General features: G+C 31.3%; 1 protein-coding gene across 1 annotated transcript in view; it reads left to right on the top strand.

Moving 5' to 3' along the window:
* The window catches only part of DPP10 (dipeptidyl peptidase like 10), an 887,847-nt gene that overhangs the window by 461,399 nt on the left and 406,351 nt on the right, over positions 1-20,097 (top strand). Inside the window, 1 exon segment of the mRNA XM_074301856.1 lies at positions 5,953-6,027. Within this exon segment, the coding sequence (XP_074157957.1) occupies positions 5,953-6,027 (75 nt within the window).

Below are 20,097 nucleotides of genomic sequence, written 5' to 3'. Positions count from 1 at the left end.
AAAAACAAAAACAAAAATGTTTCTCTTACTTATGAGACTCTAAACAAGTGTTCTTTCTTGTTTGGTCTTCATTTTCCTTAATTTTTAAAATGAGGAGATTAGAAGTGAAGATTCATGAAATTCCTCTCGGCTCCCAATATTTTATTCTGTTATCCCAAAATGAATAATACATTTTCCTGAGCAGAAGTGTAGGTTATGTTAGCTTTTTCAACTACATATATTTTATATAGTACAACATGCTATTTCTCATGTAGCTAGAGTCATGAGATAATTTGGATTTGTTTTCATAGGTATTTTCAGCATTACAGATTTTTTTCTGTGTTTTCACAATGGCAATTCAAGAGACTCAAGAATAATACCATACACTGAGGTTAAGGGATTCCCCTTACTGGTGAAATCTTGTGTCTTTTAAACTATTAACTTAACTTTTCATACCATGTATGATGGCTGTGTTTTATTCCCCCATATAGTTTAGGAGCTTCTTGCAGACAGAACCAAAATCATTTCTTATATCTTACTCATGCTAAAACTTTGTCCTTCAAAAGTTACTTAGCATTTTGTTTTGCCATCCTAATAATACATAGCTTAGTCTTGTCTTTTTTTCTTTTCTTTTCTGCACTTGCATCCTATTTACTTTTGTTGGATGAATGAATTTGTACATTGCACTTGTATTTGAATATATTGTTTCCAATATTATTTCTGTCCTTGATTGTTAAAGTTGTGCCTAAGCAATATTTCATTAGGATTATCCTCATGGTTCATAATGGAGATATTATGGTAACAATAAAACATTTAAGCTACTGTTCAAGACAACTTTAGAACAGCTTGTGACAAGGTAGGACAAGATTGATAGTTAAGTCACTTGTACAGATGGTAATTGTTATGCGTTCAGGTGAGGGAGAGATCATTTCATATTGCTATAATCAGACCTTCATAGAGAAAATGTCATTTGTCCTGGATCAAAAAGGTTACATAGAATTTGGCAAGACATAAAAAGCTAAGGAGGACATTCCTGACATTAAAACAGTGTTAAAATAAGTATATAAGCAAGGCAGCAGGACAGTGATCATCTCATCTTTTGCTTTCTAATAGCTAGATACTGCTACCTTCATTGTTTTATTGACCATAAAATACAAAATCATAAATGTTGAGCTTAGATATTATTAATTAAGCCCAGCCCTCTTATTTTGTAGATAAAGGCAATGAGGAACATAATTTAATTGACTTGCCCAGAGTCACATAACTAGTAAATATATGTCAGGATTTTACCTCAATTTCTCCTGATTACAAGCCTGGTGCCATAATCAATACACTGTAATACTTCACAAAAACAGATAATATTGCAGATTTAAAAAAAATTGGCATTATTTAGTTCAAGTACTTTACTCAATAAACTGAGGAAAGAAGCTTAATTTTCTCCAAGTAAGATAGTGAGTTTGTGGCAGATATGGAATTCAAACCTATCATCTCCATTATACTTGGCTTATATGTAAGTCATTGTCCCAAATAGGAATTTTCCCCCTTATATTTGAGAGACTTTGGATTGCTTTATGAATATGCATTCTGTATTTTTGAAGGTAAATTGGATCACGTGTAGATCATTCTTCCCTGTTTCTCTTGGTTAACTACAATTGGTAGGCTTAGTTAAGACAAAATAAATAAAGATTAAATGAGTGTGATGATCTGATCACTGAAGGGATAATACTATATGGAAATGTTTTAATTACACCTAGGAAATATTAACTTGGAAACATGTAGAATGGAATAATTGCAGATTAATTTAAATGTCATATGATATTCAATGTAAGATAGAAATGGAGAGGCTTGCTTGTTTTAATACTACATGGATCAGACTATAGCAATCAACTTAGTCATAAAATCTGACTCAGTCATTCATGCAACAAATATTTATAAAGCACTTATTTCATGCTTTGTTAGGATTACAAGGTGATAACTCAGGTTGTCTAAACAATTCTCTAGCTCAGAGTTCACACCTTTAGGAGTTTACACCTTTAAACTTCTGAAAAGTAGCTTACACATTTAAAGGAGTTTACACCTTTAAAAAGGAGTTCTGAAAAAGAGTTTACACAACCTATAAAGGGAACAAGTTCATTGGTTGAAGGAGGTCCCACAAACCCCTGAGTTCTCACACGCCTATTCTCTGGGAGGATAAAAGAAGACAACATTGGGCCTGGACAAACAGTCTGGATTGGGGAAGGACAAGAACTGGAGGAGATTCAGAGCCAGGATTCAGGAAGAAGAAGAAGAGGCTGGCTGGAGGCTCCAGAAACCTCCCAAGAAACCTGCGCACAGAGGAAAAGACTTTACAGAAAAGAAACCTCCTCCCAGAGAAGGATTATGATTGAAGAGACTACAGAACTTTACAATGTCTGGTACTCATGAGAGATACAATAAAAATTCAATGCATAGCTTAAACAAGCCAACAATTAAAGTGAGATAATTTGAGGTGAAAACATTGAATAAAATATTATTTCAATTAAAAAAAGTTTTTAAAAATAAATTTTCTAGTGAGTATCTAATATAATAAATATGTGAGGGTCACAAGGGTAGAACTATACATCCTGGCCTCAGATTCAGAAAGACAAAGATTCAAATGTTATCTTTAATACAGTCTGTCTATGTGTCTCTAGCTAAACTACTTAACTGCTTTGTACCCCAAACAACTCTCTAAGGCTATATATTGCAGAGAAGTTTCTGATCTGCATAAGCAGAGAGAGCATTCTTAAATGGAGTTTCCTAGAATAGTGAAATTACAGGCCTAGATTCACCAAAAAGCTCCATTATTCACTGTAACCTATACATTTCTTCTTTGAAAGAAATATTTAAAATATAATGCCTACATGTAAAGGAATTTTGTATTTAGATAAATATGAAATACTTAAAAGTTTTTTTGAAAAAAAACTTTAATTAAGATAGACCAAGATTTACAAGTTTCCAAAGAGAGACATACATATATATCTGCCCTTGTATTTTTTGGTCACCTCTTAGTAATATGTACCTGTGTCTTTGCTTGTCCAGATGTAAATTGCTTTTGGTTTAATTCCTTTTTTTGCGTGCACATCATGCATGACCTTGATTTAATGATCTTAGAAGATGAAAATATTTTTGAATACATGTAATATCTTTTCTGATAAATTATAATCACCTGGAGTACAGTAGTTAATATTTTCTTTTTTTTCAATTTTGCATCCTTAATATGATAAATGTTAATAAAATATTTTTAGCTTCATAGAATCAGAGCTAGAAGGGACATTACATGCCTTCAAAGTAACTCCATTTCACAGATGAGAAAAATAGTACTGAGAGATATTAAACAACTTCTCTCTGTTGTGTCACTTAGCTGCCTCATGTTTATTTAAAAATGCTTTTTTAAAAAATTTCCTGTAAGTTCTTAACAAATATGAATAGAATAATGTAGGAATTACTCAAAAATTTTGTCTGAAAATTTTAGGCTCTCCCATGGTAGTTGCCAGGTATATAACTTACAAATCTATGATTAATATGGTTCCTTGTAGCATCAGTGACCTGTTTCTATCTTTTGCATTTCAGAGAATGTTCCGACACTCACTTTTGTAAAAAAAGAATTTGGAAAGTTTCCCAGGTCGTACATTTCATAAGCTAAAGGCAGTGTAGTGATAATTAATAAAGTGTCAGACTAGATAATTGCAGGAGCTGCAAAATATACCAAAATGTTGTTACCAAGGGACATACATACCTGCGAAAGTGTGAAGTTAATGCATACTAGGAACATCACATGGAGAAATATGGGGGAGAGGTGAGATTTCCTTTATATTATCAAAATTTAGTTTTGTACTAATTTTAACTGGTGAGAAAAAACAGGATCTAAGAAATAGTCTTCTCCTGGGCTTTACTTTGAAGATGACTTCTTATGACTTTGGAGAAAGTACAAATTCTGTGGTAGTGAAATTTCTATTTCCCTAGGGAAGGCATATTAAATTTGGCTTTATATACAGAATGAAATCTAACTTATTTAATCTGTGCCATTAAAAAATACTACTTCAGGTGAATATGTGTCCTTGTGCTTCTACCAGTCCCCAAGGGTTTTTTTTAATTGCTTACTTTTTATCTTATCAGAGTTTTGCCTATTTTTCTTTCTTTTTTGTAACTTATGAATTTACAATGGAAATAATACTAAAAGCAAAGTATAGGACCCAATACCAAATTACAATTTTTCTACTTCTGATCACAGGATGCCACTAATATCTTTCTGGATCTTAAATTTCAGGTTTACAAATTAAGGCCTTTGGATTAATTGAAATGTAGGTGTGAATCTTTGATCCTACAATTCTATGAATTTCTTCTAACATCTCTATACATGCTTTACTTGTCTTATACAATATATTTTAATATGCCTTTATTTTGTTTATCACATGGTTGGCTACCCAGACAAAATCTGATTTTATTTGGTTTCTATCTAAAGCTTCTTAAATGCTGTCCTTCATTCTGATTTCTTATAAAATTTGCTTTGCAGTTCACTTAATAAAAAAACACTGTCATTAATCTTTTAAATTTTCTCACTGTTTGGAAGCTTTCAGCCACTTTCTTGTAGAGGTTCTGGCTGCCATCATTATTTTATGGGATATGTAGGACCTAGCTTTGTAACATCAGATTTTGTAAGGGAGTAATAGTTGAACTCTTGAATTTGGGGTCTTGTTATTTTATTCTTCTATCTCTTGTGATTATTAATTACAGCAGGTTGCAAACCTTATTTTTATCAGAAAACTTATGGCTTTTAAAGAGATTTATTTTCACAAAGTAAAAAGGTAAAAGAAAAGCATAAAAATTATATGACCACAAATCAATCCACTATAAATCTTCCCTGACAAAAGTCAGTTGAGTAATAGAAAGAATGCTTTGACTTTTTTCTGATTATTTAAAATATTAATCCTATGTTCTAAAGATATTGTTACAAAAAGTTTGAGTTAGTCATTAAGAATTTACTATGTTCCAGATATTCTGGTAAGCATTTGGTATACAAAACAAGTTACAAGAAAGCCCCTGCCCTCAAATAAATCACAATCTAATGAGGAAAAACACAAATGCAAAGGTTTAAAAGTAGGGAGAAGTCATTCTATTTCTAGGCATGATGAAGTCATTCATGTAGCCAGGTAAGAATAATTGGAGAAGGTGTAAATTTCTGCATTGATATATTTTTGCAGGATGATTAATTTTAGGATATAATGAAGTAAAAAGAAGATTTTTTGTTGAAAGTGATGGTAGTTTTCTCATAATCATTATTTGTAAAACACTTTGAGGTTTGCAAACTGCTGTAAATGTTATCTCCTTGGATGCTTATTTAAAAAAATAAAAACAAAAATAAAAACAAAACAACCCTGTGAACTAGGTGCAATTAGCATACCAGTTTTACTGATAAGAAAAGTAAAATTAAAAGACATTATAATACTTGACTACAGTTATACAATTTGTTTGAGGGAGGAAGTTAAATTCAGATTATCTTGACCTTAAGCTTATTACTTTATTTTTTTCCTTTTCATCACTTGGAGGGGGAGTACAAAACAGAGAAGGGGAGAAGGAGAGAGAGAGAGAGAGAGAGAGAGAGAGAGAGAGAGAGAGAGAGAGAGAGAGAGAGAGAGAGAGACAGAGAGAGACAGAGAGACAGAGAGAGACAGAGACAGAGAGAGACAGAGAGAGACAGAGAGAGAGAGACAGAGAGAGAGAGACAGAGAGAGAGAGAGAGAGAGAGAGAGAGAGAGAGAGAGAGAGAGAGAGAGAGAGAGAGAGAGAAGGGAGGGAGAGAAGGAAAAAGGAATGGAAAGAGAAAGAGACAGAAAAGGAGAGAAGGAGGGAGGGAGGGTGAATATCAATTATTTTCTTATTGATATTAATGCATGGAAATTCAAATCAATATTTAATTTTATTAAGTAACCAGCATTCTCTCATTTTCCTTAGGTAACCTTCAAAGCATCAAGACACTCTGTTTCACCAGATTTAAGATTTGTTCTTCTGGCTTATGATGTGAAACAGGTAAGGCATATCACCTATTTTAACTGTAAAAAGTTTGCAATGAAGAAGCAATAACTCTTGTTTCTTAGGGTGGAAGTGATGTAATTAGTTGTTAATTACTTGCTAGTGGAATATATAATCATTGGTTTGGCAGTAGAGCCTGGAAATACGAGATCTGATTTTTGTAAATTACAGATATAGTATAGAGCGCAGGGGTTAAGAACCTAGATAAGAAGGTTGTAGAAATTTGGCAAATAAAGACTATTTCTAAGTGATATTCTAGATATAAAATGATTAGAAAGTGTGAAAAAAGACAAAAGAAGTGGATAAAAGGAAGTCCAAAGTTGTACTTTTGTTGACAATGCAAAGTTCATGAAATACATTTCCATTGTATTTAGATGTATTCAATTATTTTGGAAGGTAAATTTAAAAAAAAAAATGTTATAAGAAGGGAACTTGTTTGAATGTCTTCTTATTTTATTGAATCAGTTATATTAACTAATAAGAAAAGCAAATGATCTGAAGAAACTTGATTTTGCTCTGCTTTTCAAAAATAAGAGTACTTTATTCTTATATTTTATTTTGATATTCATAATTTCTTCAAACTTAGAAAAAATGTTGCCAAGGTGAACTACCTTAATGAATCTATCTGGTAGTTGAAGTAATCTATCAAATTTTAACCTTAATGATTTATCAGTTTCTAAAATTAGATAAAGGGATAAAACTAAATAATTAATCTCTTTCAAAATAGTTTAGGAACAATTTATTTTTATTTGCTTTTTGTCTGAATAAGGAGACATATCTGTAAACTTTCCATATTCACTTTACCTCAGAGTGTCACCTTGCATTACATTATAATAGAGATGATATTTCCATATATATTTCCTAGGGGTTTTTTTTGGTAATATTTTTTCAAAACCCTAAAGGTAATTAAACATCGTTAGTTAAGATGGGAAGAAAAAAACTAAACTGTCAGACTTTTTTTTGTCCTATTTTTTTTCATGGCTTTTGATAGCATACTTGATGGCAATCTGAAACATTCAACTTGGTAGCACACTGATTTTTGTGACCTAGAAAAGAGTTTGTATCATTGGGCTTCTTTGAAATTGACTTGATGATTGGGAAAAATGCTAATTGTTTCTCCCAGAGAGCCACATTAAGGGATCCCCATCTACTTCTTTATTGAACAATTATTTTTCAATCTATTTTGAAGTACACTTGATAATTTAAATTTGTCTGTGATGAAAGAATGCAAAATTACAAACCAGACTATTTTGTTTTATACATTTATACAAAGTATACTTATAACATTTATTGAAGTATCTATCTATTGATGTATGTCTTCTGGTACTTACGTTGAGGTTTATGATTCTTTGGATAAATTCAGAAATCAATTTAATATTAGATAGATAGATAGATATTCCTATTTTATAGTTATTATAAAAAGGTTTTTCCCATGCAGATAATATTTGAGAGGTACATATCAATATTCTTTCCTTCATGAATTTATCTGATGTAATTGTAGGATGCATAGTTGACAACTTCTATTATTTCTCTATTTGTAGCAAGCATTCTTTAGAACATGTTCAAATACTAGATTGCCTGTATATAGAATTTAGTGGGTTGGTGAACTTTACAATGCATTTCTGTTTTATTAACATATAAAAATTAACAATGCTTTTATTATTTAAATATTATTTTTGGAGTGTATAGGCTTCTTTAGGCTGCCAAAAGTGTTTATAAAAGAAAAAATGAAAATCAATAATAATCTGTGATTTATAGATTCTTAGCGAAACTTCATGACTTAATATGTGTTTTCTGTTAGTTTTTTTTATTGAGATAAAATAATTCAATGGCATTTTGGACATTTTAGAACTTGATTTGACTAATTAATTGCAGCCTTTTCAGATTTTAGATACTTGCTTTTGATTGATAAACTTATATAAACCTAAAATCATTTCTATATCACATTTAGGCATAATAGGGGAATTTCCAAGAAGAATTTAGCATATATTTTAATATTTGCATATGTGTGTCACCTCTTGAGTGTTATGTTAAATATAATACTCTAATTTATGGAAGTATTCTATTATCAGAAATATTAACATTTGACCTAAAACATTAATTTGTACCATAATCTTTCAGAAATTAATAACACATGGTCAATCTCCTCTTTCAATATTCTGAGTATTTCAGGATATAATTCTGGAACTATTCAATTCAACAAATATTCATCCAGTGCATACTATTTTCAATACCATTTATTAGTTGTTGAGCAATTAGTTATGTTGAGAAAACATAATAGGAAAATACTCTATTTTGATCTACATTCAATCCCCACTGTTCTATCTCCAAATGTAGATGACATTCTCCATTTCAACTCTATTTGAATTGTCTTAAGATCACTGCGCTGCTGAGAAGAACCAAATCTTTCATACTTGATCATCACATAATCTTGCATTTACCATGTACAATGTTCTTCTGGCTGTGTTCACCTCAATCAGCAGCAGTTCATGTCTTTCTAGCAAGCCATTTGACTTTAATGTCAGACTACGACTACTGAAAAATTATGCTATATTTGGAAGTCAAAAGCTTGGGTTTAAATCACTGTTCAGTTTTCTCATTTATAAAATGAAAAGGCTACATCAGGTAATCTTTAAAGTCTCTTTCAGAATTAAATTTCTGATCCCATAACTAATCAGTTTCTTCAGGCAATATTTTAAATGTATGCCTCCCAAAAGAATTTCTGATTATAATTAGTAGAGAAAATTTCCAAATTTAGATCATCTTTCCTCAATTAAATAATGTCTATAAAAGCAACAAAAATAATAGCAATTGCTATTTGTTAAGAGAAACAGATTCCAAATAGAAATCCTGTCATTAATTCTTATGAGGACCAAATGAGATAGTCTACAGCACTGTATGAGTATCAATTGTAATTTATATTATTTTTAAATGTAAGTATCATACCCTAACTTATTGCACCACTGGAGCATCTATATTATTTTTAAAAGCTTAATATCACCAGTTTAAGAATTGCAGATTATAAGAAGAGTCTCACGTCTTTAATTTGGGAAATGCATGCAGATGTCCTTGAGTCACTGATATTATTTATATGCCTTTTCTCCTTCAAACTCAGGCATCTTAATTTTTTTTCAGTTGCTTTATCTAATCCCTCAAGGCACTCTCCATCTTCAGAGACAAAAGTGCAGTTGAATCAGTAAGCTTTCTAACATTACAAAAAAAGTAAAAAAATTGGTACTTGTTTTTCATCAGGTAGAATAAGATATCTAGCAGATGTCTGAAAAATTAAATTCAACCTCAGAACTTATCCCATATTATTCTAAAAATCTCATCTTTTTCATCTTTGTGTCAGTCCATCTACATATCTACTTTATGTCCACTAGTCTACTCAGATGATATTATGACTCCCTTTCTTCCATGCTAATACTTTCTATCATACGTTTCCTTCTTATTGGATTTCTACACTTGTTTTCAACTTGTGAATAACCAAGGCTCTCTACACCTTGCTGCAATATCTCTTAACCATGCCTTCTTTACCTATCTCATTCTTTTGAATAACTATCACAACTACAATCATAGGCCTCAAACTATAAACTATCAATAATATTAATTTGTTCATCTTACTAATTAGGTTCTGTAGATCATTTTGTGTTTTCTCAGGATTTCCAATCCTATTGAGGACCATGCCCAAGTGAAGGGGCAGGTCAATTCTCTGAGAGCCTCCACAGCTGTGGATCATAACATCTGAAGAAGTTGCAAAGCAGCTATTACTGACACAGATGTTGATTGTGGACTGGGGATTAAATAAATTGGAGGCAGAGGGAAGAGGAGAACGGACAGACAACACAATGGCCTTTCAGTAGAGAGGTCAGACAATGGAAATGCCTCTCAGTCTCCTTGTATCATCATTATCCACTCACATGAAGAGATCCATTCTACAGGTCTGAGTAAGACCTCCAGCAACCACTGGCAGGTGGCTCCCATATCACAACACAATCCCCTTTGCATATTCTTAGAAAGAAAGCTAATTGTATGGGATTTACTGCTTTTTTCCCTTCTTGAGTTTTTTCTCCTATCAATTTCAAAACACTTTTATCACTCTTTCATAGTAATAAATGATCATAGTTATAAAAATCTAAATCTAAAAGAATTTAAAAAGCCCATCTAAAATGAATACCTCCAAATTCTTAACAGGTCCCATACTGCTTGTATTTACATTGCATCTTTTCTTTCTTTATTAAAGCTTGTTATTTTTCAAAACATATATGTGGAAAATACTTCAACAATAGCCCTTGCAAAATCTGGTGTTCTAATCCCCCCCAACTTTCACCCCACCCTCACCTAGATGGCAAGTAATCCAATACATGTTAAACATGGTAGAAATATATATTGAATCCAATATATTCATATATATTTATGCAAATATCATGCCACACAAGAAAACCAAATGAAACAATAAAGAGAAGCAAAATAAAATGCAAGCAAAAAACAACAAAAAAGTGAAAATGCTATATTGTAAAGCACACTCAGTTCCCACAGTCCTCCCTCTGGGTGTAGATGTCTCTCTTCATCACTGAAAAATTGCAAGATGTTTGAATTGTCTCATTGTTGAAGAGAGCCACATCCATCAGAATTGATTGTATGATCTTTTTAACTTATTATAATCAAAATTATCTATTTTGTGATCACTAATGATCTCTAGTTATTCTTTGGTCACAAATTCCTTCGGCCTTCACAGATCTGAGAGCTAAACTATCCTATGTTCTTCTAATTTGCTTATAATGTCATTCTTTTTTATATAGATCATGAGCTCATTTCGACCTTATCTTGGTATACATTGTTAAGTGTGGGTTAATGCCTAGTTTTTACCATACTAGTTTCCAATTTTCCCAGAAGTTTTTGTCAAGTATTTAATTCTTATTTACTAAATTACTATACTCATTGATTATTTTGTCCTGTGAACCTAATCTATTCCACTGATCAATTAGTCTATGCTGGTTTATAATATAGTCTTAGATTTGGTACAGCTAGGACAACTTCATTAGTTTTGTTTGTTTGTTTGTTTTGTTTATTTGTTTTGTTTTGTTTTGTTTTGTTTTGTTTCTTTTCCAGGTCTTTTTTGAAAATTTGTTCTTCCAGATGAATTTGGCTATTATTTGCTCTAGATCAGTGAAATAGTTTCTTAGGAGTTTGATTGGTATAGCACTAAATATATAACTTAGTATAGGTAGTATTATCATCTCTATATTATTAATTTGACCTATCTAAGAGCACTTGATATTTTCCAGTTGTTTACATCTGATTTTATTTGTGTGGAAATTATTTTGTACTTTTGCACATATGATTCCTGACTTTCCCTTGGCAGATAGATTCCCAAAAGTTTTATACTAACAACAGTTATTTTAATTGGGATTTCTCTTTGTATCTCTTGCTGTTGGATTTTGTTAGAGATGTATAACAATTCTGATGATTTATGTGGATATATTTTGTATCCTGAAACTTTGTTAAAATTGTTGATTATTTCTAATAGTATTTTAGTTGATTCCCTAGGTTCTTTAAGTATACCATCATATCATCTGCAAAGAATGATAATTAGGTTCCCTCATTACCTATTCTAATTCCTTTAATCTCTTTTTCTTTTCTAATTACCAAGAACAGCATTTCTAACATGATATTTTTATTAATTTTATAATTATAACATTTTTGACTAGTGCATATGCAGGGCAATTCTTTACAACATATCCCTTGCATTCCCTTCTGTTCTAAATTTTCCCTTCCTTCCCTCCACCCACTCCCCTAGATAGCAGGCATTCCCATACATATTAAATATGTCTAACACAATATTGAATAGTAATGGTGACAGTAGGCCACCTTGTTTCACCCCCCGATCTTACTGGGAATGGTTCCAGTTTATCCCCATTACATATGATGCTTATTCATGGTTTTAAATAGATGCTACTGACTATTTTAAGGAAAAGTCAACTTATTCCTATACTCTCTAGTCTTTTTAATAGGAATGGATGTTGGATTTTATCCAATGATTTTTCTGCATTTATTGAGATGATCATATGGTTTTTGTTAGTTTGGTTATAGATAATAGTCAATTGTGCTAATAGCTTTCCTAATATTAAATCAGCCCTGCATTCCTGGTATAGACCCTATTGGGTAATGGTATATTCCTGGGGATGACTTTCTCTAATCTCTTTGTTAAAATTTTATTTGGGATTTTTGCATCATTATTCATTAGGGAAATCAGTCTATAATTTTCTTTCTCTGTTTTCATCTTACCTGGTTTAGGTATCAGTACCATGTCTGGGTCATAAAAGGAATTTGTTTGGAGTCATTTCCCTATTTTTTCAAATAGTTTATATAATATTGGAGATAATTATTCTCCAAATGTTTGGTAGAATTCACATTTTAATCCATCTGGCCCTGAAGATTTTTTCTTAGGGAGTTGATTAAAAGCTTGTTCTATTGCTTTTTCTAAAAGGGGGAATATTTAAGTAATTCATTTCCTCTTCTATTATTCTGGGCTATATTATGTATATATATATATATATATATATATATATATTCCTCCATTTCATTTAGGTTATCAAATTTATTGGCATAAATTTGGGCAAAAGAACCCGTAATTATTCCTCTAATTTCTAGTTCATTTGTGGAAAATTCACCCTTTTAATTTTAGAGGATAACAATTTGATTTTCCTCTTTCCTAGTTCTAATCAAATTAACTAAAGGTTTATCTATTTTATTGTATTTTTAATAAAACCAACTCTTAGTTTTATTTATTAATTCAATTGTTTTTGTTACTTTTAATTTTATTATCTCTCCTTTTATTTTTAGAATTTCAAGTTTGGTATTTGATTGGAGGTTTTTAATTTGCTCTTTTTCTAGCTTTTTATTTTCAAGCCTAATTCATTGATCTTCCCTTTCTCTATTTTATGCAAGTAGGCCTCTAGAGATATAAAAGTTGCCTTCATTACCACTTTGGCTGCATCTTCCACATTTTGGTATGAGGCCTCATTATTGTCATTCTCTTGGATGAAATTATTAATTGTATCTATGATTTACTGTTTCACCCATTCATTCTTTAAGATGAGATTATTTAGTTTCCAATTACTTTTTGGTCTATTTGCCCCTCGGCTTCTAGTGAATGTAATTTTTATTGCATCGTGGTCTGAAAAAATGCATTTACAATTTCTGCCTTTCTGCATTTGATTTTGAGGTCTTTATGTCTATATAGGTTTTGAGATCTATATAGGTTCCATGAATTGCCGATAATAAAATGTACTCCTTTCTGTCTCCATTCAATTTTCTCCAAAGGTTTATCATACCTAATTTTTTCTAATATTCTGTTTACTTCCTTAACTTTTTTCTTATTTATTTTGTGATTCATTTTATCTAGTTCTGAGAGAGCAAGGTTGAGATCTCCCACTAGTATAGCTTGCTGTATATTTCTTTTTGCAGCTCTCTTAACTTGTCCTCTTGGAATTTGGATGCTATAACACTTGATGCATATGTTTTTAGTATTGATATTGCTTCATTATCTATGGTATCCTTTAGCAAGATAAAGTTGATAAAGTTTCCTTCCTTATTTCTTTTAATTAGATCAATATTTTTACTTGACCTGTGATCAGATTCACTTACCACTGCTATTTTTTTTTAATTTCACCTAAAGCATAATAGATTCTAATCCATACTTTTACTTTACTCTGTATGTCTCATTGTGCTTTAAATGTGTTTATTGTAAACAACATATTGTCAAGTTCTGGCTTTCAATCCAGTCTGCTATCCATATCTGCTTTATGGGAGAATTCATCCCATTTACATTTATAGTTAAAACTATTAATTCTGTATTCCCTCCAATCCTATTTACCCTGAATTATACTTTTGTCTTTCCTTTTATCCTTTCACTCCTCCCCTGTATTTTACTTATGAGCAGCACTTGCCTCAAGTAGCCCTCTCACTTTAGTGCCACTCACCTTTTCTTATACCTGTCCCTTACTATATTTGTTTTCCCTTATGTTAGCTTACCATTTCCCTCTTCCCCTTTCCCCTCCCAGTTTCCTAGAGGTGAGGGAAGTTTTTCTGTGAAATCAAATATGTCTAACATCCTCTCTTTGATCCAAATCTGATGCAAGTGAGATTCATACACTGTTCATCCCCTTCCTTCTTTCCATCAATTTTAATAGGTTTTCTTTGCTTCTTCATGAGATGTATTTTGCCTCTTTTTACCTCCACTTTCCTCTTTTTTCAGTACAATTACCCTTTCCACCTCTAATTTTTCTTTTATATAATAACAGTAAAATCAAAGTATATATGCACTATCAATATATACCCATAATTGAGATACTGTTCTGAAGAATTATTTTCTTTTTTACTTTTTATACTTCTCTTGAGTTCTATAATTGGAGGTCATATTTTTTGTTCAGCTTTGGTGTTTTTATCAGAAAGAAATGGAATTCACCTGTTTTGTTAAATGTCCATCTTCTCCTCAAAGAACATGTTCTTTAGTGGGGTAGTTTATTCTTGGCTGCATTCCAAATTCCTTTGGCTTTCAGGAATATCAGATTCCAGGCCCTTTGATCCTGGAAGCTGCTAGGTGCTGGATAATTTTTTTTTTTTTTGGTGGCTCCATGACATTTGAAATCTTTCTTTCTATCTCCTTACAATATTTTTTCCTTTGTCCAATACTTCTGAAATTTAGCTGTGATATTCCTTGGGCTTTTAATTTTGGAGTCTATTTCAGGAAGTGTTTAATGAATTATTTCAATGGCTATTTTACCTTCTGATTCTATGACATCTGAGCAGTTCTCGTTGATGATTAACTGAAAAATAGTGTCTAAGTTCTTTTGTTTCATCATGATTCTTAGAGAATCCAATAATCCTTAGATTGTCTCTCCTAGGTCTATTTTCCAGGTAAGTTTTCTCAATTAGACATTTCACATTTTTTTCCATTTTTTTCATTTTTAAAAAAATTTTCTTGCCTGATTCATTGAGTCATTCATTTCCATTTGTTCAGTTCTGATTTTTAGTGAATTATTTTCTTCATTTACTTTTTGTAGTTCTTTTTGTGTTTACCCAATTGAATTTTTAAATGAGTTGTTTTGTTCTATGTGTTTTTTTTTCATGTCACAAATTCTGTTTTTCAGAGAATTGTTTTCATTTTCCATTTTGTCAAATCTATTTTTAAGGAGGTATATGCTTTTTCCATTTCATTAAGTCTATTTTGTGATTATTTTTTTCAGATAATTTCTGTTTCCTTTTCTAAACCCTTCTGCAAAGTTTTCACTTCCTTTCCCCATTTTTCTTCTAATTCTCTTTTAAGATCACTTTTACTTTCCTTTAGGACAACCTTGTTTGATGAGGATCCATCTATATCACCCTTTGAGGATTCAATTGTAAACAAAGCCTGTTCTTCCCTTTTACCATAACAACTATCTATGGTTAGAGTTCTTTTTAAATTTTTTTTTATTTTGTATTAATTTTATAATTATACATTTTTGACAGTATATATGCATGAGTATTCATTTTTCCAGATTTTCCCCTCCCTCCCCTACATGTCAGGCAATCTCATACATTTTACATGTGTTACAGTATAACCCTAGACACAATATATGTGTGTAAATCCAATTTTCTTGTTGCACATTAAGTATTGGATTCTGAAGACATAAGTAACCTGGGTAGATAGACAGTAGTGCTGATATTTTACATTCAATTCCCAGTGTTCCTTCTCTGGGTGTAGTTGTTTCTGTCCATCAATGATCAGCTGGAAGTGAGTTGGATCTTCTTTATGTTGAAGATATCCAGTTCCATCAGAATACATCTTCATGCAGTATTGTTGTTGAAGTGTATTCATCTTCTGGTTCTGCTCATTTCACTCAGCATCAGTTCATGTAAGTCTCACCAAGCCTTTCTGAATTCATCCTACTGGTCATTTCTTACATAGCAATAATATTCCATAGCCTTCATATACCATAACTTATGCAACCATTCATATGAATGGACATCCATTCATCTTCCAGTTTCTAGACAATACGAAAAGAGCTGCTACAAACATTTTGGCACACACAGGTCCCTTTCCCCTCTTTAGTATTTCTTGGGATATAAGCCCAGTAGTAGCACTGCTGGATCAAAGAGTATGCACAGTTTGATAACTTTTTGGGCATAGTTCCAGATTGTTCTCCAAAATGGCCTGGTTCTTTCACAACTCCACCAACAATGTATTAGTGTCCCAGTTTTCCAACATCCCCTCCAACATTCATCATTATTTGTTCCTGTCATCTTAGCCAATATGACAGGTATGTAGTGATATCTTTGAATTGTCTTAATTTGCATTTCTCTGATCAGTAGTGATTTGGAACACTCTTTCATATGAGTGGATATAGTTTCAATTTCATTATCTGAGAATTGTCTGTTCAAAAAAAAAGTAGTCAACATTGATATAGATTCCTTCCCGTAGATTCTCTAACATATGAGGCCCATACTGCCCTAGGAGTGTGTACTGGCATCTGTGCTCAGACTGCTTCTGCTTGGACTGCCTCCTTCTGTGTCCAATTGAAACAAACCTTTTATGGAGACCTTTGAAATTGTCTTCTGGTAATTTGTTGCACTCCCAATATTTGTGGGTTCTGCCAGTAAGAACTAATTCAGAACTAATTTGCTAGACAGTTGGAGGTACGTGGGAAGAGGTCAGTAAAAAAAAAAAAAAAAAGTATCCTCTCCACCATCTTTGCTCTGCTCCCTTATTCATTACTTTTTGACCATCTCATCTCATCAACATGCTAACTACTTTTGGGGCATTATCTTTGTCACTCTGCTTCTGCAATCTTTTGCTTTTCCTTGACTTCCTAAGCTCTAATAGATGAATTTTCACATTATTGTGATGGAAATTAGACTTCTACTCCACTGTCAGCTCATATCCTGACTCCTGACCATATTCTTCTCCTTCCATCTTCCAGCTCTGATAGGTAAGATTTCATAGCTTGTCAGTAATCAGGCCTCATATCCTATACTGGTCACATCCACCCAGTGTTTCTATGAGGATCAAGCACATATGTTGCCTTTCCCAATAAGAATGTAAAGTATAATTTAATTACAGTATAATCAAAGCAACCATCATTTAACTAGATCTGAGGATATGCTTGGATTTTTATCCCAAGAGCAAAATTCAGTTCTTGTCCCTTTGTAAATGCTAAATAGATACCATATCTATGTATTCACTTCCCTCTCAGGCTCCTTTGTCTACTCTTTTATGAGGAATATACTATAAACTAATACTATTTATCATCAACTTTATAGACTTTTAAATACTTATAGTAAGTAAATTAATGAATCAATGAAAGGTTTTTATCAATCATTTGATATGATAAAGTTGGTATTTGAAATTCATTTGTAATTTTTGAAATGGATTGGAAAGGAACAATTTCTTTAGTGACAATATATTGAGAATCTGATAATAGAAATTAAATAAAAAGAAGGAAAAGATGGGAAGGGCATTAACGAAGAGGATTATATTGTACTTGTTCTTATTTTAAAGTAGAATATAATGGAAACCTAAATTTCTAAGAAGTCTGAACTTTTAATTTCAGAACCTGTTGAACAGAGAAAATCAAGTTATGTGGTGAATAGAAATATAAAAGTCAGAGAAGTAATATATTTCTTTGTGACAAAAGATTAAAATTTCAATCAAGTTCAATTCAGAATTTTTCCAAATCCCTTTTGAATTTTTTCTACTATTCTTTGTGTGAATATTTTAGAATAGTTTGAAGACTGATGAAATAGTATAGCTTAAGTATTAAATCAAGTTACTTCTATAGATATTTAAGGGGAGCTCTTTAAAAGAAAAATGGTATGAAAGGGAAATGAGGGAGATTTGATTTATTACTTTTTTTCAGTAATCATTTTTAAATTAGCCTGACAGTCACAGAAGTTACATTGGGTGACTTCATGAAGTCAAATTGAACATTTTATAATTGAGTAATATACTGGGGTTTTATTGTTTCTATAATTACCCTTTGTATCTTCAGCATCTATTATTTATTAGTATCTATTAGTATATCATTTTGGAGTGTACTCAGATTGTACATAGTCATAGTAAATAAATTAATGAACACATAAAATATTTTTTCTGCCTCTACCTAACGCATATTTAAAATGTTCTATAATATTAAGTGAACCACTATGGAACTTAAAGTGTAAGTGATTCTTAGCACTTAACTCACTTCTGAATGTAATTTATGAACTGACAAAAATAGAGCTGATATAGTTCTGCTTTTTTATAGAAATTTCATACTTTAACAATTCTACATTTTTAAAAAGCCCTATTAGTCATGTACTGCATCTAATTTCTGTATCTTTCATCAAGTACAGTAAAGTCTTTCATGATCTAGGAGAACTCAATTGTCAATAGTCTCACCTCTTATTTTTATCCTTTGTATAATCTTTGTCTATCTTTATATAATCACAATTTAGACTGGTAAAATTCCATGATAAATGTTCTTAGGCAAGTAACTGCTTCTAAATCTATTTTTAAATATGTTTTGTTAAATCACACCATGACTAAATTCGGGTATTTCCAGAAATGTTTAATTCATTCAATATAAATCATAAATATTGAAACTGAGCATGGTTTATTTGGTTTATATGGGTCTCTATAATGCTTCTATCTTTTCTTTCTCTTATGGAGATAAAAGGTCTAGATTTTTCTAAAGAAATGACCTTAAGTTGCATCAAGAGAGTCTGCTACTTTATCAATGTTTACCGATCCATGCTCTTTCCACATACAAGCATAAACATGTATGTACTGATTAAAACATACATTAAAAAGCTATAATAAAACAAAGGTTATTTGGGAGGGAATATAAATTAAAATTAATTAAGTAGAACATTAAGCAATAAATATTAGTAGTGTAGGTATTGCTTAATAATTTTTGTGTTTGTCACTTGGCAGACATTAGCAGCATATGTGAAGTAGAGTTTTGTTATATTTTTTTATACTTATATTATTATTCTGATTCAAAAAAATATAATTTAAGGGTAAATTAAAATAGTAAACTATTCCTTATGCCAAAGGTTGAATTTTTGACAGTTTTCATAAGCAAATTATCTATGTATCATGTATCTAATGCATGTGTATATACATGCACATCTGCACACATGTGTGTACAATACACTTTAATGGTGTGCATATATTCACATAAAAATATATATTTTTTTAGCAAATGAAATAGTGTGCCCATTTGTAGAAAATTAGTATCCTTCTGTCTCACTGACATCTTTATTCCATATTTTGACAATGTAGAAAGGTGAAAAGGTAAAGTCAGGTTCACATAGTGGATTTCCAGGAAACTTATACTGAGAGATTTTGAGTCCCATAAATTTTAGAGGACAATGGAATCTTATATTGAGTGAATCAAAAAGTGTTATGACTAACAATTTTGAATGTTTCACTCATGAGTTGGTCAGATAAAATTAAACATGAGAATATGTAAGTTTCTTTTAAATTAAGTGCCTGCTGTCGTGGATAACAATAATCACTTTGGTTCAATCTCTGTTCTTCATTGAATGTTAATATAAGCTTTTTTCAGTTATCACAATTTTTTGTGACATACCTATATTTATATTTATAAAATGACACTATTTTGTCATCCAAAATATGATAAAACTTTTTTCTTCTCCTCTTATCTTTCCTTTGCATATTTTTTTCTGAATGTCCCTGTTTGTACATATCATGGCTTTCTCTCAATTTTCAATTACTTAATTATATGCAATAATGGGAAACAAAATTACTGAATCAGCTCTAATTTTCACTTTGACTAAAAGTTTCAATCATTTCTTTCAAAAATTAAAAAAAAATCACCTGAACTAATGATGAGAAGCAAATATATAGATTTCAATTTTATCTCCTTTTCTCTTTTCCTTTTTAATTATTGGGTTTGACCATAGACAATTGCTAGCTATTGACATGAGGCTTAGAGAAACTGTAGTTAATGAGGAATGAGAGTAGTAATGATAGGAGGCCTTCAGAAGAAAGTAACAGGAATGATATAGCTGTTGGTATTT

Source organism: Sminthopsis crassicaudata, chromosome 3, assembly GCF_048593235.1.
Source record: "Sminthopsis crassicaudata isolate SCR6 chromosome 3, ASM4859323v1, whole genome shotgun sequence".
NCBI lineage: Eukaryota > Metazoa > Chordata > Mammalia > Dasyuromorphia > Dasyuridae > Sminthopsis > Sminthopsis crassicaudata.
Note: the sequence above shows the minus strand (reverse complement) of the source record. Positions and strands in the feature narration are given on the sequence as shown.